The following is a 23992-nucleotide window of genomic DNA, read 5'->3' as shown; positions in this document are numbered from 1 at the left end:
TCCTTATTTGTCACCTAGTTGGTTGATAGTAAGTTGATATCCACTTCGCACGCAACCACATTAAACATTAGAAAACACTACATGATGTAATCTCATCTTCAAATTTGTGTTTATCTTCCTAAATAGTGTCCATTTTCGTCCAATGCTACCTTCGAATGGTAAAAGATGGTAGTGAACCAACATTGTCATGAGAATATTGTAACAAGTTCATACACAAAATTCATTTTTATTATGAAATAGATCATATAACTACGGACCGTCATACAGAGATTGACTATATATATAATCCCATGACCAAGCATCAAAATCTTGCAGAAGCTTCCTTAAGAAGAAAAATTACAAGAACAATTTTTACAGAATTAGCTAACCATCATGTGAAGAAATCCAATGCAACGTATCTCACCAAAATTGTACAAGTACGTCATTTTTACTTCATAAAAAACACACCACCAATTAATTCAGACACTTAACAACTAATCAAAAGTACACCATACCTTATCTTAACTTTTAACTTCATCATAAAGCCTTCAAAAATAAATCATCTTGGTCCGAAAATTCAATTTCTAAACAAAGTACACCTACTTATAAGAGAATCTCATAGTGCAAGAAAAGGCCAATTATTGAAGTTTCAATTAATAGGTTAAGTAATTAATTAACACCATGCAGCTACACAATCTACATCAATGCTATTTTTAACAAGATATTAATAATTGTGAATTGAATAGGCTTACCATATTGCTTGTAAAATTGGTCATCCAATTAGTCATTTGTTAAGCTCGCAAATAAACACCCATTGTTCTTCTCTATCGGTGCATATAATTAACATGGACAACACACCCCTAAATTACTAAGGCAAACTATCGTATAGTATGAACTATCGATCTATCCGAAAATGTCACCCTTGTTATGCTATACAACCGTCCAACACGAGAAATTACATATAGTATCGAGGAATATGTGAACCTTTTATATGGGCCATGACATATAATTTAATAGTATACTATGGTTAGTTACAGTCATTATCAAAAACAACCTATTGTAGGTTTTGAAAGGCCATAAAAGCACATGCAAGAGCTGGTAGTCGATGTACAAGCACATGCAAATTGTCCCTTACTCCCTTGTCAATAATAAACCTTCACAACCTGTCCATAATCAAACCTACATTGTCTTCTCTTCCCTACCTCAAATTTTACCGAACAACCCCACTTATTATTATTCTTCTTCCTTGTATTATTCTCCCTTTTGTTTATATCCTTTACATCTTATAATCAAATGGATCACCCAAAGAGTTATATCTTATATATGATTATCGTGTTGGCCTATATATATGGCGCTGTAATGTCTCTCCAAATTAATATATATATATATATATGGAGTAGCTCTTATATTCAGTTTTTAACACCTGCTAGATGAAAAGAAATAAATTTGACGGACTTTTACAAAGAGAAAGTGACGTACGTGCTCTAAAGTTTCTCAAAACAAGTAAGAACTAGTGACTAATGACCAATTTCTATCAATGTAACAAAATTGAAACATTCTAGCCAATACCGCACCCTTTGGTTTGAAACTAGTTGTAACACTGATAATGTCATCTATTGATCTGTGAAGTGAGCCAGTAATACAACAACTAAAAAAAAACAAGGAAATTATATAAATTTTAACACATATGTTGGTTGCTTGTGAAAAGTGATATATAGGTGAATACTTTGCTTAAGGGCTAGGTGCAAAGAGGAGCAAAGGTGGTGGGTACATATGGATAAGTTTCACTTTCAGCGCAAGCAGCAAATAAAGTGTGGACCAAAATAAAAAGGTTTAGAATCTGAGCTTGGTTGAGAAATGAAGACAAAGTATCTTCATACGATTTGGTAAGAAAGTGAGACCACATTAAAACCTTTTATACTTTAATTTCTGTAAAAGAAAAAAAAAGTACTTATATACTAAATTTTCAGGTCCAAACATTTTCGAGCTTGCTCCAGTTAATCTCAGTAAGAAACAATTTTTGTTTATCACATGGCAATTTTGTAAATATATCAATAATTTCATCCAATCACCATCAACTGTGAAGCCCACATTAATGAAAAAAGTTGTTGATATATTTACGAAAATGCCATGTGATAAACACAGTTTTTGTTTGTCACTGAGATAAACTTGTATTTTCTCAAAATATTCTAAGGAAAGTAACCTAAAAATTGAGGGAAAGAATTAAACTTAGAGACAAATAGACTGTTGCAAAATTCTCATGTTGCTCATCATTTCCACCAATAACCATTTTAGATCAAGAAAAAAAAGAGACAGAGATTATCTCTACAAGCTAAGTACAATTTAAGTTCTAATTAGTAAAAACCCGGATTAGCTAAACAGCTAATTGTCGCTGTGGTTGTTGTTGCTGTTGTTGATGAGATGTAGGCTCATCGTCGTTGAAACACGAATGAATTATCATAGTAGATGATTTACCCATGATTAACGACGAATTAGAATCGGGTACAACAACATTAACAGGAGGTTGTAGCAGCAACATTTCTCTTTGAAGGTAAGAACAGTAGGTATGAAATGTGTTGGGTGTCACATTTAAATGAAATCCCAAACCAAACAAGAAATCAACCTCTAGGAAGTTCATTTCTGTGATGGTTATACCTCCAATTTTGGCATAATATGCATTGTTGTAATACCTGTAAATTAAAGCATAAAATAAAGTTTAGATTAAAGTCAACAAAGACTAATTAAATGGATTAATTCAAATTAAATTTCAAATTTGAAATTATTACAATCCAAATTTATGCTTAATAGTGGGCCTCATTATTAAGTGACTCCCATGTGAAAGGATCATATAAAAGATTTTCTTCTAATTTAAAAAATTTAACTCATTTGAGAAAAAGACAGATTAATTTTAGCTGGAATTAGCTGTTCCAGCATTTCCCAATTTCTTACCAAAAAAAAAATTATGTTTTTACTACTAATTTCTAATTATAATTTCACAAAAAAAAAAAATCAGTTAATATTCAAAAAATTACCTGAATATATATAAATTTGGCATGTTATAATTAATCTTAATTATTTATTCCTGAAAAAATTGAAAACTAAATTGCAAAATCCTGATTTGAAAAACAAATTCAATTTGATAACAGAGAACCAATGGTTATAAACATTTAAAAACCACAAAACCATATTTCAATTTTGTATCAAAAACCCAGAATTTTGAGCACATAATGAAACCATTTATACATAAATTTCCAAAGAATAAAGGAATCAAAATAAATAAACAGAGTAAACCAAAATTGCACATTATACTAAGAAATTGAGAAACTTACATGTCATCCATGAATTTAGCAGAAATCATGACACTAGTGATCAACAAACGATGAACATTGTAAGAATTGATAGGCAACAACGGTTGTCGTTGCGTAAATCGATCGAGATAAACATAAGCAACAACAAAGCAAGAAGGGCTGCAATTTGCATACTTAAAAATCCTTTCTAAGTAACTTTGAATAGAGATTGTAGGGCGAGTAAGGCCATGGAAAACAGACACCTTCTGAGGCTCTAATCGTCGGGTGATATCGTTCGATTCCGCCACTCGTTGAAGGAGAGAAGAGAGGTAGGTGATCATCTTTGGTACTGAGTTTATGTTCTCTGTTTAAATTGTTAAGCAAAGACCCTTCTTCTTAGGGTTTTATATATGTCCACATAATATTTAATAATATAAAGTAACTAACCGGTAAGTTGGTTAAAAAGAGGAGTTTTTTTTTTTTTTCATTTAAAAAATTAAATAGTCCAAGAGGAAGGAGTGTTTGATACTCTAACAAGAGGTTATGCTCCTGTTTTTTAAATGACACGCTAATTTTCTCGCAAAGTTTTAGAAAAATTATACTGTATGTAGTGTGTTTTTTTAGAATTTATTATTAGGATATATGACGAGAAAAATAAATACTCCGTAATAAATAGAAGCGAGAATCAGGTCATGAGAAAAGACTAAGATAATACGAGTAATAATTCAAAATATAGTAGTGGGGACTAAAAAGGTGAGATGTATTTGAAAATAGTAAAAACATTTTTATAAAAGGAAATTTTATCACTCGATCAAATAAAAAGAAGGTTTAAGAAATTAAAATTACATCACTTTTAAAAAAAACAAGAGAGTAAAAACGTTGTTGGTGCGTACTATCTCTCTCACAACCGTAATAAAATGGAAATTTTTTATGGAATCATAACAATTTGAAAAGTTTTCAATTTGTTGAGATTAGTTAGTTTGGTTGTACTATGTGACATTTGTAATGGATGTGATTTTGATTTTTAAGTGTGTAATGATTTGCTTAATTCAAAAATTAACTTGTGAGAGAGGGAAAGAGAAAAGGTGGTAAGTGGATATGTGGATAGGATGATTAGCTAGAGAGTGGGTGATAACTTTAATTTGTTGTATGAAAAAAGTGTTTATTTAAATTTAGAGCATTTTTTGGTTTTTGATGGTGTGATTCTATTTATTCATACAATATAACATGACTATATTTATTTATGAGACATTACTATGTATAACCTATGTTGCATGTGATCTGAAATTCAAAACATTTTACAGAGTAATGCAAAAGAAAAGAATCATTTTTACATTCTATGACAGGAAGAAAATTATGTGTGTCAATCATGGAGGAAGAAGCATAATAATAACTACTAATAAGAACCCTCCAAAGAAAATAATTAAATAAGATAATGATATTACTAGCGGAATAATCCTCTCCTCAAGACAACTTTATTCCATTGGAAAATATGATGGTTTGTAATAAGGTGTCCTACATTGAAAATTTACAGATTTAGTTCCATCAGCTCTAATTTTATTTCAATACGCAATTTTACTCAAAATTAACCGTATTTTTAAGCAAATTTATAGTAGTAAGTATCATGGTATTCTTAAATTCGTCTTGTTTCATTGCGACTTTTTCAAATACCAATTTTTTTTTTATAATTTTACAAGTCTTGTTCTATAGCTAGTGTGGTATAAACTTTTCTAATATGATATGATATGACATCATCTTATCTTAAATAAGATAGGATAGATAGTTAATAATTCTTGCAATAACTCTATCGATTATGACATTACGTAAATAACAAACGTGTAAGCCATAAAACACCACTCATCCAAGCAAGTTAAAAACTAAAAACCATTCCATTCTCTTCTTTACATACAAATTACAAGATTTAGCAAACTTCATCATATAACACACCAAAAGTGGTAAAAATGAAGTGTAAATTTTGGATTAAAATGCATGTGATTACATGTGGGAGTAATTGTGACAACAAAATACAAGGGGTACGTACCTACACTTGTAAAGATACCAATTGCATGTGAAAGTACAGAATCTAACACGCTATTACATCAATTAGACCTCTATCATATAAACTTTGGACTAACCTTTAATTTTGTTATAAACATTTTCCCTTTATAATATTGATTAGCTAATGTTCTTGTATTATTATGCCTAATAATTAATCTTAATCATATATAATTAATTAATTAATTAAAGTGATCCAAAATATAATCACGTGACAAAGTATCTTTATAACTTAACACATGCATCTATGTTAATTAATTTAATTAAACTTAATTTAGGCTGATTTAGGAGCAGATTTCAGGTAGGCTGTCATGTTGGAAGATTAGGGAGGAAATATAAAGTGGTAATAATTGTAGAGTAATTAATTTAATTAATAAAAAAAATTTAATTTAAATTTAATTTACAATTAAGAATAAAAGGGTTATGTTATGTTTATAATTTCTGAAAAGTTTGTCCTCTTACAGAAGTACGTACAACTTGATGCCAATCCCAATTCAACAAGCATCGTCTGACAGTTACAGCTTATTTGTTGGGGATTGCTAACTGTACTGATGTACTCCCAAGTTTTTGCAATATAGTACTCATATTAATGTTGGATTAATAATAGCATTATATCATAATACGAATCACCTGTCACTTGTAAAATTACAATCTTTTGATATACAATATGGACTATATATGTATGTACTTGGTTATAAAGGGTAATGAGAAAATGAATCCAAGGGTAATTTTGAATTAAGAAATTAAAATTCCTACAACTTTAATGAAGATTAATTTTCTAAACGGCTTTTACCCTTCAACTTTCATGATCTAACACATTTTCGGTTGTTATCATGCACAAAGCTAGCTAAAATTATATCAACGCGTTTACATATATACTAGATTACTAGTATATCACTTGATGTCATGAACAATCACATACTAAATGCTACTGGTATTCAGTTGAGTGTGAAAACTTTATTCATGATTTACATTATATAACATATGCAGGTCACATAGTAATCTTAAGTACTATTTGCGTGTTTATCATATTATATATGCCAGCAGAGATCACTTGGTGTCATGGACAATCACGCACTAAATGCTATCGATATTCATTTGGTTATATATGTGTGAATCTCTATTCACGATTTACATTACACGGTATCCATAATAAGCATGCACATAGTTATTTACAGTAGCTTAGTATCCACGCGTTTATCATACCATGCAAGTAGATCATTTGGTGGCATGTTTGGCTTGTTACTCTTAAAGGTGGAGCTCATCCAGACAATCAAGCACTAAATGTTACTCGTATTCAGTTATGTGTGAAACTTTGTACATGATTTAATTTATATTACATTGCACCCAAAATAAGCATGGACGAATTGAAATAGTTGAACTATATTCCCACCGACCACCTTATTATACCAATTCATTGTAAATTAATCCGTAACAACGACTACTAAGTTATGAGTTACATATTTTACGATACAAATGCATCCTTTAGTAGCATTGACGGAAAATCACTTTTACCATTTAACTTAGAGTAATAATTTTGCTCAATATTTCTTACTTTGTAGACAATCATCCATCATATATCATATCATTTATAAATGGACGTAAAAGAATTCTTAAACATTTTCAATAATAATTAAAATTTGGAAGTTTGCAAACATTATGGTAGATATTTTGAGCAAAAATAACGTTACTATCACAATAATATTAATAGGGCCGAAGACGGGCCCATGCAGGCTTAGCTAATTTGTACGTTGTCTTGAGCTTCTTTTTATCCCTTTTTCATGAAGGCTACACTAACAGCTACTCTATTTTAGGATCTTGACTTTTGTCACTTCAACAATTATTTTGCACTGAAATAAAAAGATGTTGAAGTGATGGTTTATTTCCAGTAGGAAAAATTAATTAATCAATTATCTCAATATTGCTAAAACTAACATTGTCTTGAAAGGATTTATATAATCTTGTCTTTAACATCTTTAATCTTTTTCTTACAAGTACATTTTTATTTAAGATGTGACTTGGAAGAAAATTAAATTGATTTGAGGAATGTGTAAATATTAGGGGAATGTATCATTGTATGGGTAAGGTATCCGACACCATATGTATATGAAGTTTGATATTTAATTATTATCACAACTATTGTGAATTGAAGGATACATTACAATATATTTTAGATCCGACACTGATAATAATTTATTCCGTATTTCAAAATTACTTTGTATATAATTTGTAATAATATGCAATATTAATGAATCGTAATGTTCAATTCTATTACAATTTAAAATATATAATTTGTACTATTTTGGTCCGTGATTAGTTATAAAATTAAAAACAAATTAGTATCATAGGGCTACCTTTTTTATGATATATAGTAGGGACGCCAATAATAAGATTGATGAATGATTTGTTATGGTGTTATTAAAAATTGAATAACATCCACCAAAAATACTAAGAGTAATAATTGATGAGAAAAATACACGTTTTAAATAATAACAACTATTATGAAAGATACATAGTGACAACAAAATTCAGGAGGAAATAAAGAGTACACCAGGCCATATACAAGGAAAATAATAGAATTAATTTAAAAATCTATTTCGAAAAGTATTGTCAAGTCATTTTGAGTTCTATAATTTATTAATTTGAAACTTATTTTTCTTTCTATTGTTAGTACATCACTATCACATGTATAATAGTAGAGACTCATAAGGAATAATTACATAAGGGATAATGTAATACATACATGATAAAATTGAATTAGGGACTTTAGCTAGGGTTGTTACAAAATGTGATCGAGTTGGGTTTTGAAATACCACGAGAAAAGAGTAATTAGCTAGCTTAGATTATAATCTCACTAAATTTAATTTTAATTATGAGTAACTAGATTGCAAAAAAAAATAAAAACAAAAAAAGAAAGAAAGAAGAATTTATATTTTTAGAAAGAGTCGCAGCTTAATATGGAGGTTGACACCTAGTGGCATGGATCGCAAATCTCAACTATGTAGTTTGGCAACCCACCATGTAAGACGTGTGATTGTGAATTTTGTAATTACTAGCTACCATTATCATAGGTATCTTATTAAGATCACTAAAGATAATACAGTACTATTTTTTTTAGGTGTTATTATTTGAATTTTAGTGACATGAATGAGTTTACAATAATTGATGCCCCAAGATAATGAAAGATTTTTAATTCAGTTTTTTTTTTTTATAATTTTTTAAATAATCGATATACTGAATTACCGATACATTTGTGTGACCCCTATCTTGGAGAAAGACAAAAGGGCCATATTACGATGGACTCAAGAGTTGATTTGATTCTATCAATATGAACATGATGATTATTATGGTTATCCTTCGATCAATAACTATACAAGAATAATGGTTATTAATTAGTGTAGCAAAACATGTTATTGCTCATAATACGTACACAATTACTATACATTATAGATAATCACACCAACACATCAAATTAGGTATATCTTCACATCATCTGCGATGAAAGATGAAGTTAATTAGGTATATCTTCACAACTCACTCATATTGAACTTGAGGACTATACATCTATACTAATTCCAATTATTGTTCTAATCCACTTTCCTTATTTGGAACAAAATTCTTTTCGAACCACTAAATAATAATGAGAAAATTGACATCAAATTCTCATTCATTACTAAGACATTCATATTAAAAATAAAAAAAAATAAAAAAATAGTTTCATAGGTATTTTATGTTTTTTTTAACAATTTTCATATTTGTTTTTTTTATAATTTTTGTAAGGGTCACAAATGAGTGTATTAGTTTGGAGAGTTGTAGCAAAGTGGAAAATAATAGAGGTCAAAAGCAAAGACCAAGTTGGTGGCACGTATATGTACGTACATTGTTGGGAACATCCAAAACATTTGAGGATGACATGTCTAGCAAGGGTGCCTTTTTTTTGGTAGAAAATATCTCTTTCGGCAAGGAAATCAATTGATATTTGCTACTCTATCATATACTACTTCGTAATTAATTTTTTCTAAAAAAGATTTTTTTTTGAAAATGAAAAATGAATTCTATATACTCCGTAATATGAAATACTCCGAAAATCACATCAACGGATCAACGACAAAAATCGTATTGTATGTATCTATGACAAAGTTGGATTAATATTTGTATTACGTGATAATTTTTGTCTGTACATTTAAGATACTCTTAAACTCTTGGTGAGAACTAATCGCAATAACATGGAGTATAAAGTATATATAGACTCGTCAATATTTAAAGACAATTAATGCCCCCTTAAATTGCCTGGGTGGATTTTTTATAAAGTAGGTACGAAGTATGATACTTAATAGACGTAATTGATTTGAATTAAATCAATTGACAAAGTTTCAATAATCAAACAATTGAAGCCAACAATGTCATTCACAATGCACGCTTACCTGATATTAAAAGCACCAATTACTTAAATTAGTAATCAACATATGTAGTATGATCATCCAAAAACACTCTAGCAAAAATTTATATGAATAGTTAAAAGTTGAGTAAAAACATTATCAAACTAATTAAAATGATGGAGAAGAAACTCAATTTAAACAACTCGAAAAAACTTAAAAAAAATCAATCAAGCATAATCTCTATAAGCTTCTAACTAAGTCGTAACCAAATGATTGATAATACACGACTACTTCATCATACACAATTGACCTAAAAGGTTGGTAACCCTACTAAAATTATTATAATTATATTACTTACCAACATATTAAAATTTCTTTCTTTAAATGATTATTTATAAAGGTTGATAATTAAGTTTTGCAATCACTATTTTTCCATCAAACACCTCTCACAATGCAAGTCCACAACACACATATTTTAAACCTCTCCTAAATCCAAGGAGACATACGTCTACCAACTTAATTAAAATTATAATTAAGTAGCGTACCAAATTGATTAGCTAATATAAGAAAAATGATTATAAATCAAAATTATTTGAATAAATTTGACTAATTATATATATATATTTTGTAAATTTATGCTCCGGCCCTCCATAACGTAATGTGAGGCCTCCATGCTTTGTACCAAAAAAACAAAACGTCTCTCTCACATTTCTAATTGTTTTCATGTTTGGTGATATTTCATAAACATCCTCATTATTTTGAAGATCAAATAACATTGACATAATGTTTAAATTAATAATTTTTAAAAATAATATATGTTGATTGAGACCAAAACAAATCTAGCCACATGTTATGGAAATACATTAATTTATGCACTATATAATTAATGGTGAAGTGGTCATATTGTTGTTGAAAATCCTATTAAACGTGACCCATCACGTACAAAATCTAGGTACTTATAAAATAAAATAAAAAAAAAATAAAAATTGAGAGAATATTTTGAAGGGAATCTACCATTCCCAATATTCCACGTTAGGATTTTTAGGGTGTATTTTCAGGTTATGTTGTACGAATTAAATTAGAGGCAAAATGGGATCACTTATAAAAGGAAAATACAAGTAGTAAGGATCCACAATGGCCAAATAACTTTTTATTTAGTTTCTTTTTCTTTTTGGATTGAAGACAGAACATATAACATATTCTCTCCATTAAAACAAGTTGAAAAAATAATTTAAAACGATAAAGTTACATGTGATAATAGTTAGTTTTGACGCACATATGTTACGTACAATATAATTTTATAGTCAAAGAAATAGTTTTTATTGTACCATGCATGCACAAGGTAAATACCGTGGTAAACCCTTGGTTGTGTCTTGTGCATGATACAGCCGGTTGTATAAACAAAATAAACAAAAGAAAATCGAATTAAGCTATAGTGAAAATCGGATCGGATCAGTTGGGGTCGGGGATGGGGAAGAGTTAGAGAAATATGATTGAACATAATAAAAGTTGGTGATTGGTATATGCTCCTTTAAAATCCAAACTTAAAACTAACGAATCTGGTGTAGTGGTGTTATGTGCATAAATACAATGTACCAACAAGTAGCATGAAATCAAAGAGCCGCCCAAAACCAACTGGATGCTAACTGTAAACAGACGAAACCATGCATTATATAGGTTTATTATGTAATTAAAACGATCCTATGAAATGAATTTATTGATGTTACTTGTACTACCATTTAGCCACTCAGGAAAGCAGCCTTAGAACGTGCTCAACATGTAGTGCTGCATGTTTTCTACTTAAACAAGGAACTTTTAAACTAAGACTATAAAAAATAAATTTGTTCAAACCGACACAAATTGATTACCTTAGCCAAATTTAGAACTTTGAAATTGTGGTAAATTAGGCCTATTTTGTAAATTAATGACCATTTCTTTCCCTGTTCTGGGAGGGGTTGTCGGTCTTCACATTTCATAGGCTCGGATTAAATAAAATACTACGTATGAATGTTCCTTATACACACTATTTTTTATACAAGTATATAAATAAATGATGTTGATTTTTGATCGTGTGTGATTTCATAACTTTGTTGAACTCTTCTAAAATCGTGGATGATCGCCCCAAAAAATAATTTTTAAGTTAGTATTAGACTCTACAAGGGAAGGACCGAGGGAGGGGAGGATCGAGTGGAGTAGTGGATTGAGGAAGATCCGAATTTCATATTACAAATTTGACATTTTATTTTATCGTATAATCGAAACCATTCTGTATTTAGTCAATTTAATTTTTCACGCAATTTTGATGTCAAAACTTTGAAAAACGGAAAAATAAAAGAATTTTTTTCTTTTAATAATTGTGGCCGGAAAGTAAAAGATATGAGAGAAAATCAAATAGTCTAGTAAACACGTACAAAGTCATGTGATCTTTCAAAGTTAAGGTCACAAGGAGTGAAAGATACACAAAATATGCAGACATTGCGGCATCAATCAAACACCTTCAAAAACAGCCACCCAACAATTAACTGGTAATTAACTGTAAACAGACCACTGTGTTTTCTATTTACATTCAAAAGACATTGTTATAATAATTCCCAACAGTCACCAATAATTAAGATTAATAAACAAAGCTCTTATAACCAATCTGTATTTATTTCATGATTAATCTGTATATAAACAAAGCATTACATATAAATATAATAAAGAGTACACTTGTTATGCAAACAAACCAATATTTCTTGATAATAATCTTCCAACTATAACCTCAGCTCGTATCTGTTGTACAGATTTAGTTATCAGATTACTAGTACAATAGTCTGGAAGGAAATGGGTGCTAATTACCAAATTTGGACAGAATACAGGTTATATCATCAGGAATTGAGGGGGAAACTATAAAACCAATATCGAACCCTCTAAAAGTCTCTCGTAGTCTGAGTTTGCAAGGTAATGAGAAAACCACTCTGCCAATAAACTAAAAAGGATCACCAAATAAGCTGATAACAGAATTCATGTACAACAGGTTTATATTATTCAGTATATACAACCTTTCACAAAATCACCAGAAGAATGTACATACATTACTTTGTGAATATACTAAAAAGAATGACAATTTCTTCTTCCTGTTGCTGTCAGATCTTTTTTCAGCCTACAACAAACAGCCGAACATCAAAAAAGGGATCTAATTTCGAGTAACACAGTTAAGCAGATTACTTAAAAAAGCAGTAATCATTAATAGTCTAGTCGCGGCCTTGTTTAGCAGCATCTGAAGTGCTAGTTGTCATGAATGATTCTCCACATCCACATTGCCCTTTTGAATTTGGATTAATGAAAATAAACTCTGACCTGCAATGTTAATGTAAAAAGGAATCAGAAACGAAGCTGTAACATAAATTGAGACAATGCATAGGAGGGCAAAAGTTATTTATTTAACAAGGATTTAAAGTTACTAATAAGTTTAAATGTCATACAAACTGCATATCCATTTATCTTAAAAATTAGTATTGATAGTGTTACGGATCCTTGACATATTAAGAAGGAATTTTTTTTGTTTTTTTGTTTTTTTTTTTTTTAAAAAAAAAATAAAAAAAAAAAAAGGAAGATTATCCTTTTATACTATCTACTGCATGTGCCTTTGTAATATTTTTGGAAATACCATTGATAATTGCAGTAAATCAGATAGAAGCTTCCTAAAGAAAGCACATGCAAAAATTTCATTCACCATGATTACCCACTTTAAACCAAACAGGAGAAATGCATACGAAAGCTGACGCATACTATCTGAAACTTAAAGTTGAACATGACTTATATTACTCTTTACACCACTACACCTAGCCAAGATTTTAACCTATCAAGATCTCAGTGAAATAGCCCCCTTCACCCATCCCCTACCCCGCGGCTCATAGATAGAGATGAAGTGTTCATAATACATCAGCATCCAAAATGAATCCTCTGAAGCAAGGTTTGGAGAGGTCTAAAGGGATGCAGTCTTACCCCTCTAGTCTAAGTATTACAGAGACTTTTATTCTAAAAAATTACAATATAACTTCATCTTCTTTATCAAGGTAATAGAGGAAAGCATATTTGTGCAAGTACAGGCCAAACTTTTCCTTAAATTGGATCAAAAGTAGATATATTCATTAATATAAATAATATATAATGGTCACATAACAGAAAATAACAACAAAAATTTAGCACCAACATTGACACTAAAACTGAGAAAGAGGTGTATCAAATATTAGAAATCAGATTTCTGCTCACTCTCATCAACCAGGCAGAGTGGTGCCAGTTTATGTATTATATTGGAGCAAATATAAAACAGGAAGTTTCAAAATTATGCATCCAACCATAACATACAAACCATGTATAGAAATAAGTTGCAGCTCAGTCTATTGACTGATACTTTAAACATACACACCTGAGCTTGTCATCAACAAAATCCATTTTTGTGCCTATGACATGCATAAGGGCTTTGGGTTCAATAAGGATCTTTACTCCCTTGTCCTCTATTAGCTCATCAAACTTCCCCTTCTCATCTGAACATTAAAAGCATAGAAATCAAAAATCCTTCATGAGAACCACACATTCAAACTCAATAACAATTGTCTTAGTCACATTCTTTACAGTTTCAAGCTAGATGATATAAACAGTAGTCAGCAACAAGATGTTGTGTTCAGCTAGCTACTTCTTATAAAAAGAACTTTCATACTCTAACAAACATTTGACATTATGTTGTGCATCATTTAATCTAAATTGCAGAGACTAATTAAGTTTCAGTCAGATTATAGCACCTAAAATTGCAGAGACTAATTAAGTTTCAGTCAGATTATAGCACACAAACAAGAGGGTTCTACTTTTAATCTTAAGAAAAGGTTCAATTTAATCAATAAATCAAAGCCTTAATCCCATAAGTGGAAAAGGTTCAATTAAGTCTTAGAAATTATTAGGTACTATAAAGAAGATGCCAATATGACAAAATGCGACCAAATGATGGACACATAGCTTACATCTAAGTAATGACTAATGAAGGACACAGCTTACATCTAAGGGACAATTCAAATGCTCCAGCTAAATACATACATCTAAATAAGAGCTTAGCATGAAGTTACCATGCACTCCCTTCGTCTCAATTAATTTGTTCTAATACCAAAACGGCATGACTAATAAAGAGAGTGAAAAGTAGAGAAAAGTGAAAAGTGGGTGGGTGTGAGGACCGACTGTCAGGGGGAGGGAGGGGATGAAAAGACTGCCAATTAAGGTAAAGAGAAAATAAATTGGGATGAACTTAAAAGAAAATTGGAGCAAATGCATAAAGACAAAGGGAATATATGATTTCAATACAAATCCCAATGAATTACTCGTAATAACAAATGCCCATTCCAAAACATACAGGTTCAATAACAGAAAGACTTGCCAAACAAGGTACAGAGCAAAAATTTGGGATGTACTGAAGAAAATTGGAGCAAATGTATAGAGACAAAGGGAGTATATGATTTCAATACAAATTCCAATGAATTAATAACAAATGCCGATTCGAAAACATACATATTCAACAAGGAAAAAACTTGTTAGTTCAATATAACATATAGATGATTCCATCGTGACTTTGGACTAAACGACGATTACAATAAAGTATTAAAATTTCAGTTGTAAACCTCCAATAGTTTGCTTCAAAAAAAAAAAACCTCCAATGGTTGAATTTGACCAAAAAAATACCAGATTTACAATTAATAGGATTGTGGTGGTGGTGATGGGAAGGAGGATGACAATGGTCGCTGTGGAGTTGGGAGTAGAGAAGGAGGGGGTCTGTGATGATGTTATGAATTACTCACCTTAATTTTATAAGAGCCTGGCAACATAAAAGAGTTTTGAACTAAATTCTGCACTTGACCAAACATAGAAAAGAAACACGAAATCTAAATAATTTACTCCTAAATGAACAAAGAAAATTGGGAAAAAAAAAAAAAAAAAAAAAAGGTGCACTTAGAATAACTTATAGTTAAAAGAATTCTAGTTTACGAAATAGCTCTCCCTTTTACAACTAATTATCACAGAAAACCATAAAAATCTACTGTAAGTCTAGAACAGTAGACCAAGCCTTTGTATTTGTTGATAAGAGAACATCTGAGAAGCATCTATAGTCAGATTCAAAACAGCTAATGGAGTTAGGACATTTGTCCTCTTTGTACAGCAACTACAAGAGCAATTAGTCCAATTCAAAATTTGTAATATTGTAAATTCACAAATTCCAAAAAATTAAGTAAAGGACGGGGAGACTTGAGAGAGTAGTTTTATCTTTAATGATATCCACTGCCTTCAATTAGGGCCTATAGCAATTGCAAAAGCTACTTTGCCACCATCTATTCCTTTCTTAATTCATAAAGTAAGTTACATGATTATCTCTTGCACCTCTTTACAACCAATGCAACATTATTCCAAAATAGCCACATAGCTAGATCAAACTCATTCTCAAGACTTTATACACCTAATGTAGGCTTGTTATGGTTCCAAACTAATTTATATGACCCCGGGATACTCCCTACGCATTCACTTTGATTTTGGAAAAAGTTTCCAAAATTGGTCCAAAAGCGTGGACTATAGCCTTCAGTTTTGGCCCAATTTTCGACTTTACCGACCCAAAAACAAAACAGGTCACGGTGCTTCCTATGGGCCCCACAACACCCAGGAGCCCATGGGTGGCTGGAACTGTGCGCTTTGCCTATATATTGCCAATTAGCAGTTTGTAACTTACCCTCCCTACATTAACTCAAGGCCACCATGGGACTTTATATGACCGATCAATGGTCATATATGGCTCCAAAAAGTATTATATAACCTCGGGATACATCCCCTACAAGGAGGGCTACTTAGTGCCGGAAACCATCTCATTCATCCCTTGACCCACCCTACGTTATCATGTTTTGTGATGCCTTGTGAATTGAGATGCTTTAGCTTGGCCTTTTGATGTCTTGGCTTAGCCTTGCCTTCCTAGGCCTTGTATTGCCTTGCTTTGGCCCTAAGGCTAGCCACATTTAGCTTTCGGTTAGGGCCTATAGCAATTGCAAAATCTACTTTGCCACCATCCATTCCTTTCTTAACTCTTAAAATAAGTTACATAAGCATCTAACTTATATATAGATCTACTGTCAAGAGTGTTAAGTTTTGTTTCTTTCATTTAACAGGAATCACATGGATCTGCCCATCTGATGTAGTTCCACTAAAAACCATCCCTTTTACCTCTTGCTCTCTTTTGATACTCTATTCTACTTATTTTCCAATTGCAAAGCATGCCATCTATGATTTATTGGAATACAATAATAAAACTTAATATCAGACACATATAAATGTCTGGTTATCAATCCTTCCAAGAATCCATGCAATAGGCATAAAAAAAAGAGGTAAACCAGAAACACAGGTAAATCCTAATCTGAAATCATTTCAATTTCATCAATATTGAGACAAAAGAACCAATTGGTAGGCTGGGTTAGATAAACTAGCAACAGTAGCAAATGATCAGAGTTGTAATAAACCTACCTGCTACGACATCCCATCTAAATTGCAAGTTTGAAATCCAGCCACTGGCTGGGTAACAGTGCTATCTATCCCCAAAACAAAATTAGCTGTCTGAAGAACCTGCTTCTGTGAGGTTCATAACCATAAATTGGCTACAGCCCCTAATACTAGATCTTCCTTTAAATTATCTTCAGCTTCTTACTCCCTGCCTAAACCATTTAAAAACTTCCTTCACAATTTTTCAATTCTATGGTTTACCATGAAGACATTAAGCCTCAAAAAATATCATCTACAAAATATTTTGCAAACTTCAAACCAAAACTTTTCAATTCAGTGCAAAGCCTCATTTATAAGAGTGTTACACTAATACTTCAGCCAAATTTCATTTCCCAAAAGTTCCCTGTACTCAACAAATCATGGTACTATCATTAAAGCCCAAATCAAAATACAAGCGTCAATATCAAAGCGAACTTCTTTAAATCTAAATCAAGGAGATTACTGACATATTGTGTTGCTAGATATGTAAATACAACAATATTTTAAAGAAATGAACTGGATTTCTCCAATCATTCGGCTTCTCAAAGTTCAGTACTCAAACATCCATCTAATTTATATATATACAAAGTTCATTTCTCAAGTATCTATCTAACACATTTTGGCTTCTCATACACAAATTCCATCCAAGAAACATAATCTCAACCCATTCAGCTCATCTAATACTCCCAACAACAATATTTCCACCATTGAACAAAATCACCATAAGCTCACTCTCACTCTCAAATGTTGAACATTTTCTTACTGATTATTGTAGCTTTACAAGCAAAGAACAAACTAAAAGCCAACTAAGACTTCCAAACCTCAATATCATATAATAGAATCAGAATCCAACACTTGTGCAACATTTTATATTGTAAAATTGCTCGAAGCTTTCTCCAACAAATTCAAAACTTTTAACATCTAGAAGATCATGGCTATCCAAGAGCCATATGACTTAGTAATTCCATGTGATTCTAAAATCTATGCAGCAATTACTAGGAAGCATAGATAACCTTAGCATACACCGTTACTACTATCCCAGAATTAAGACTAAAGTGATTGCCCATTCAATTCTCACATCTCAACTTTAAACAGTCAGTAAAGTCATTACTCTCTTGCATATATAGTTTCCAAACTGAAGAGCCTATGTTCACTAGGTATATGCACCAGGAAATTAACCTTGCAAACATAAGTCAGCATCCTCAATCATTGTAAAAACTCCAATTTCATCAGTTCAGCAGATTAAAAGAAGCAGACAAACAACATCGCCAGTCACTTCACATATCAATCGAATTCAAAACCTCCTCCGAATCTGAACTTCCACTTGCAGTACATGCTTGTCAATTTGGATCATCCAATTAATATAGAGGGACTCTTGCATTGTTTTTGGACCCTAAGCCCGCTTATAAGTACATCAGTAACAATCCACAGACATCACACCATTGAAACAAACTAGTATAGGACAAGATTCACCTTTTCTTAACAAGAACATCACCTCTTCTTATACCATAAATGACACAACTAGCATTGCACCTATATCTGATCCTTCAGGCCATCCAATGCATAAAAAATTCAATTCAAGCTAGCATCATAGTTCGGATTATTTCCATAATCATGCTAACTAGACGCAATCGATATAGCCCAAGATGGCCCGAAAAGCCCATTTCTTTGACCCCATATCCAGTCTAACCCTCTCCCCCCACCCCCTTCTTCAGCTCTAACAATACCCGACATAGGGTTTGACAAAACAATCAACCCCACTAATTTCTCATCATCTCATCAAATTCTATTGCAAATCTAACATAAATCCTAAAACCCAATCTTAAAAAAACAAACAAATCAGGCAAAACAAAGAATCTCAGAAGCTCAAATCACAGAACAGATTAAAAATGATAAATAAAGCTAAAATCAAGCTGATCTGCAAATACCCATGAATAAAAACAGAAAAAAGAAAGAGTACCAGCATAATTAAGGGTGTAAGACAAGCCGTTGCAACCGCGAGCTTTGACGCCGAGGCGGAGGAAAGGGCGCTGGCGTTGTTGGAGAAGCTGGCGTATGCGGGTGGCAGCGGTGTCGGTCAAGGTCAGGGCTTGGCGGCGGATAGATGGGCCAACTCTTTCCGCTGCTTTTGCAAGAATTGCTGCCATTTTTGTGGCTTCTCCTGCTTGTTTGCTTGCTTCGAAGATGGAGAATGGAGAATGGAGATTGTGTGTCTACCACAAGCCTACCGTATTTTTTGGGAAGCAATATTTTTTTCTAGTGGAATCTGGTTTTATTTCATTTTGTTAAGTTAAATTTATTTGAGGCAGTTATGAGAAGTTCCAACTCTTTATTGCACGCTAGCTTATTTGGTTAAAATTTTGGCATGTTACTTGAGATAGGTTTCGTTTGCATAATTTATTTTCTCATGTTTGACTCCTTATTGAATGGACGAATGATATATTAAATAGATAGTTTGGTTATAAAGTTTTTGGGTGTAATTGAGATAGTTTCGTTTGCATAATTTATTTATTTATTTATTTTTTTTATGAATGTCTTGGACTCGGTACACAAAAATAGTAAAAAGCTCGTCAAGAAAATATTTCAATCAACTTGTACTTTAATGCATGTCATCACAAAAGCCAATATCAAATTTACAAGTTAGCATTGGCATTGGGAGGAGATTTTGATAGCTTTTGTTTTTCCCTTTAATGAAAGAAAGGTTTTTAACGGCATAGATTAATGCCTAGCTTTCTAGCTAACTTCTAAGGGCAAGAATCTTGTCATCCTTCCTCTGATATTCTAGTATTGCAATTGCATGATTCTTGCAAGTTAAGCAATCATCGACAACTTCAACTTATAAGGATTGAAGACTTTCTTCTACTGTCCTACAATAACACATAGTGGCTATTTCCAATTGACCTTTATAAACGGTGCCTTTTTGTGATGATTCAACACGTAACTTCGTATATATTCCGATACTCCAACATGATAATCCCAAAGCCAAAATCATTGATACAAGAATTACTTCTACTAAATTTCAAAATTGTGAAGGATCAACATTTTACTAATCCTTCATTTTGGAAGTCTAAAGTATCAGTATATTTCAAGGTTCTGCAATGAAAGAGCTCATATACATGACTAGTAAACTACATAATCCATCAACCATACTTTGTAGCCCAACTCAATTCAGAAAACTAAGCAACCTAATTACTCACAATCCAGTCATTTGGAATTTTTTGATAAATATTCAAACATTCTTCTGAGAAAATGGAGGTCGTGAGAGGTAAACTGATAGCCTATGCCATCTCATCATGGTAGAAGCTGCAAGAATAGTGTTACTCTGACCACCCTGTGCTTAGAAAACTAGCTCTCACAACAATGCACCTCATGCACCGTTCATCTCTATACGGAGTAACTGAATATCAGATTATTAATTACTCCGCTACTGAGAACAGCATTTCAGGTTCTTCGCTCTCCATCTCTTCAGCTTCTTTATTAAAGACAAACTGCCCTTCATCCATGCCAATATCAATGTCACTGAGTCCAACCAGAAGTGACCTGTACGATTCATCTTGTAAACAACCAAGTTGCTTCAATAATACAATGAAGTCCTCTTTGCTGGTATGGTCAGCTTCTTGTTCACATAGCTCTATAAATGCAGACACATTAGGAGGTTTAGGCCTCCAATTTGATGGACTGTCAACTAACACTGCTTCCCGGAAGCAAGATAATGCTTCAGAAATCCTTCCCTCTTTGATATGACCTTCTCCAAGAATCTCCCACGAGCCTGAATTTGGCTTCCCTCCATCTTCAACCATGTGGTCAAAGAAACTCTTGACTTTCTCAAAAGGTTCTTCCCGAACATACCATCCCATGAGAAGATTCGCAACTTTAGGGTCATATGAAGCCTTCACTGAAAGCCATTCTTCGTAAATTTTCTCAGCTCCCTCAATATCAGCCAACCTGGCAAGTGAAGAGATCACAGAATGATAGCCCCAATTTGGGACATTGGCAAAAGTTGATTTATATGTGTTCCAAACACGGTAAACTTCTTCATTGTTTCCCAAACTACCATAGAGACTTATAAGATAATGATAAGGCATCCTGTCTCGTCCAGTGATTCTTGTCTCAAGGTCTTTAAGGCATTGTCCTGCTTTTTCAAGCATTTCCAACTTGATATAAACAGCAGCTACAGTGCTGTAAGTAGTCCAATTAGGAACAATTGTTGGTTCCAACTTCATTTCTTCAAAAACTTGTTCCATCCCTTCAGCAGAACCATACGAACCTCGTGCAGACAGCCAAATATTGTAAGAGTACAGATCAAGCGGTATGCTTCTCTGCTTCATTTCAGAAACCAGTTTCTCGACTTGGTCGTATTCGTTGATTTTCATGTAAAAAGTCATCATCACATTAAAGGGAAGAGGGTGATTAAGGTAACCTTTATCTCTCATTCGCCCCATCAAGGATTCTGCTTTGTTCCTTACTTTCGCACCCGCATAGGCATTGAGGAGAGCTCCAAAAATTCGATTGTCTTTGAGAGTGTCAGGTACCCTTACAAAATATTCTTCGGCACTTGCAACTCCACGAACTTTGGCAATTAGGTCTAGTTGGATAGCTGTATCGCTGCTGGTTATTTTGTACCTCTCTATTCTGTTACTCATCCATTCGTAAACCTGGACGGGTCAAAAATTTATTAAGCTACAATTAGCCCAACAAAGGTTCAAAAGCACAGGAACCAAAAAGAATTATACAATGAACATTTGAATAAAACCCTTTTACAAATTTCCAATAGATACATGCTGAAGAGCATGAAAGGACCAAGTAATCAAAAATTGAACAGCTACATGGTAAGCAAAAATTGACCAACATATAGGTATCTCAAGCCAGATGGAAGGAAGTGAATTTGCATTGATTCTGGAGTTAGAAATACAGCTTTCCCACATCTAAAGTAGTGCAGATGAAAAGAACTTGCTCTAGGAGTAAGAAGAACCTCTCAAAAACCCCTTCCACTTAGGCAAGCCTTATATTTTCGATATACCTGATATTCCCTGCACCTCCTCCTGTCCTCCAATAAGAGGAAATTGTACAAAAGTAATACTACTGAAATTTCAATTTTTTTTTTTTAACGAGCATATATAAGAATGCTCAGATGAAATGACACTAGAGCAGCATCACCAGACCAATTGCCAATATCAAAGGGTACAAAAGTCACATTATTGTAGTTTTATTGTTTAATAAAATCCTTATACTTGTGTTTCAAGGACAAGTCAGGACTTTAAAATTAATTAAACAATTAACCTAAGCAGCATATCCCTAACCAAATAAATTCGATGTTCTGAACCATAAACAAAGGCAGTGATGTAGACAAGATTCGACCACGCGCCTTAGATACCATCTACCGAGTCTTCACCAACTAAGCTAGTTACCATCCATGCAAATGCCAAATGGGGATAAGTTTATATAACTGTTACATTACTCAATTTTTGCAAATTTCTCTTACCAACATACACACAATATATTAATTCAACAACCTCAAAAAATGATATTTCTGTATCAATATTTACCCCACAATCCAAAAATTCAAACTCAACTATAAGCAAACAAAATTCACCACATAAAATAATTTAAATAAACCCCAAATCAAAACAAAATTAAATAAAAAAAAATTACCTCAAGAGCAAGCTGAAATCTCTTAAACTTTCTGAGCTCTCTAACAATTCTACAAAGTTCCCATTTAGTTAACCTTTTACCTTCATTCTCAAACTGATTCAACACAGAAGCAACCCCAAATTCTGGGTTATCCATCAAAGCAATCTTCCTATATATATTGTTCCATTTTGGCATTGGTCTCTTCTCATAGTCCAAAGTTCCATGACTATAAACTTGAGGAACAGAGCATTTTACAGAAAATTTATTAAGGGGTTTAGCAGTTGGAAAAGAGATGAAGGAGTAAGACCCAGATGGGAAAGAGAGAGAAATTGATGAGAAATTTGAGGAGAGAGAATGGGGTGTTGAAGGTGAGAGTGTAGATTGAAGAATCATTTTTTTGGGATTTAGGGTTTTTGATTTTGATTTTGATTTTGAGAGGAAATGAAGAAAAGTTGTGTTTTTGGTTTGGTAATGGTGGGAGCTGAGTATTGAATAAGGGGAGAAGATAGAGTGCACGTCATCAGTGCTTCAACTTGGGTGTGGTTTTGGGCTCTTCTATGACTTGGAGACTGCAAAACTAAACAACCCAAAGATTAGGGTATACCAAAATTGATAGTCCTTCCAGTTCGGATGAATCGTAATAATGTTAAAATTTGATGAGATCGGATCAGATCAAACCATAATGGAATATAGAGTACTGTATAACGAATTTGATAGTAAACTAGGCAATTAATTCAAGCCGGACAATTAATTCAAACCATAAAAAATAAGGTAAAGAGAGCATAACGCACTAGAATAGGCTGTAGGACAAAAATTGTGCTTATATAATACTGGTACTTCTTGTTAATTGAAGCTAATGGAATTCTCTCCCAAAAAAAAAAATTAATGGAACAATTATGTGAAAAGAAAATTAGGTTTTTTTTTTCTTTAATACAAAGTGGAGTCATAGGATTGATTTTATATTGTTTATAACGGGAGAGTGTGATTTTAGTAATATAAAGTTGAGTTTGTGAAACAATTTAATGCATTTTCCTAATAATGAAGTATTGCAATTATAAAAAAAATGAATGAAAAAGAAAAGTGATGTGATTATTCTGAAATGGAGTATTGATTTTGGTT

At 32.3% G+C, this 23992-nt stretch overlaps 3 protein-coding genes across 3 annotated transcripts; all 3 read right to left on the bottom strand.

Annotated features, from left to right (window-relative positions):
* Nucleotides 1-2224: 2224 nt before the first annotated feature.
* LOC110721551 (cyclin-U4-1-like) lies at nucleotides 2225-3903 on the bottom strand. Its single transcript, XM_021900726.1, has 2 exons — nucleotides 3309-3903; nucleotides 2225-2669 (listed from the first exon to the last, which is right to left on the bottom strand). Exons 1-2 carry the CDS (start codon nucleotides 3605-3607, stop codon nucleotides 2354-2356), a joined length of 615 nt encoding a protein of 204 aa, XP_021756418.1. The 5' UTR covers nucleotides 3608-3903; the 3' UTR covers nucleotides 2225-2353.
* Nucleotides 3904-12644: 8741 nt separating this feature from the next.
* LOC110721550 (iron-sulfur assembly protein IscA-like 1, mitochondrial) lies at nucleotides 12645-19607 on the bottom strand. The gene is made up of 3 exons (XM_021900724.1): nucleotides 19203-19607; nucleotides 14112-14229; nucleotides 12645-13039 (listed from the first exon to the last, which is right to left on the bottom strand). The coding sequence occupies exons 1-3, from the start codon at nucleotides 19387-19389 to the stop codon at nucleotides 12934-12936; spliced, it is 411 nt and encodes a 136-aa protein (XP_021756416.1). The 5' UTR covers nucleotides 19390-19607; the 3' UTR covers nucleotides 12645-12933.
* A 561-nt stretch (nucleotides 19608-20168) lies between these two features.
* LOC110721549 (pentatricopeptide repeat-containing protein At1g02150-like) lies at nucleotides 20169-23558 on the bottom strand. Its single transcript, XM_021900723.1, has 2 exons — nucleotides 22895-23558; nucleotides 20169-21897 (listed from the first exon to the last, which is right to left on the bottom strand). The coding sequence occupies exons 1-2, from the start codon at nucleotides 23264-23266 to the stop codon at nucleotides 20659-20661; spliced, it is 1611 nt and encodes a 536-aa protein (XP_021756415.1). The 5' UTR covers nucleotides 23267-23558; the 3' UTR covers nucleotides 20169-20658.
* Nucleotides 23559-23992: the final 434 nt, after the last annotated feature.

The sequence above is a fragment of the Chenopodium quinoa genome, unplaced genomic scaffold (genome assembly GCF_001683475.1).
Source record: "Chenopodium quinoa cultivar QQ74 unplaced genomic scaffold, ASM168347v1, whole genome shotgun sequence".
Classification (NCBI taxonomy): Eukaryota; Viridiplantae; Streptophyta; class Magnoliopsida; order Caryophyllales; family Amaranthaceae; genus Chenopodium; species Chenopodium quinoa.
Note: the sequence above shows the minus strand (reverse complement) of the source record. Positions and strands in the feature narration are given on the sequence as shown.

Excerpts from the sequence above, each read along its gene's own strand:
- LOC110721549 (XM_021900723.1), bottom strand. The coding sequence starts at position 23,266 with ATGATTCTTCAATCTACACTCTCACCTTCAACACCCCATTCTCTCTCC. Across the intron at positions 21,898-22,894 it reads GATTTCAGCTTGCTCTTGAG|GTTTACGAATGGATGAGTAA; the intron begins GTAATTTTTTTT and ends TGACCCGTCCAG.
- LOC110721550 (XM_021900724.1), bottom strand. The coding sequence starts at position 19,389 with ATGGCAGCAATTCTTGCAAAAGCAGCGGAAAGAGTTGGCCCATCTATC. Across the intron at positions 14,230-19,202 it reads TTACACCCTTAATTATGCTG|ATGAGAAGGGGAAGTTTGAT; the intron begins GTACTCTTTCTT and ends TTTAATGTTCAG. Across the intron at positions 13,040-14,111 it reads TTTGTTGATGACAAGCTCAG|GTCAGAGTTTATTTTCATTA; the intron begins GTGTGTATGTTT and ends TTAACATTGCAG.
- LOC110721551 (XM_021900726.1), bottom strand. The coding sequence starts at position 3,607 with ATGATCACCTACCTCTCTTCTCTCCTTCAACGAGTGGCGGAATCGAAC. Across the intron at positions 2,670-3,308 it reads GCTAAATTCATGGATGACAT|GTATTACAACAATGCATATT; the intron begins GTAAGTTTCTCA and ends TTTAATTTACAG.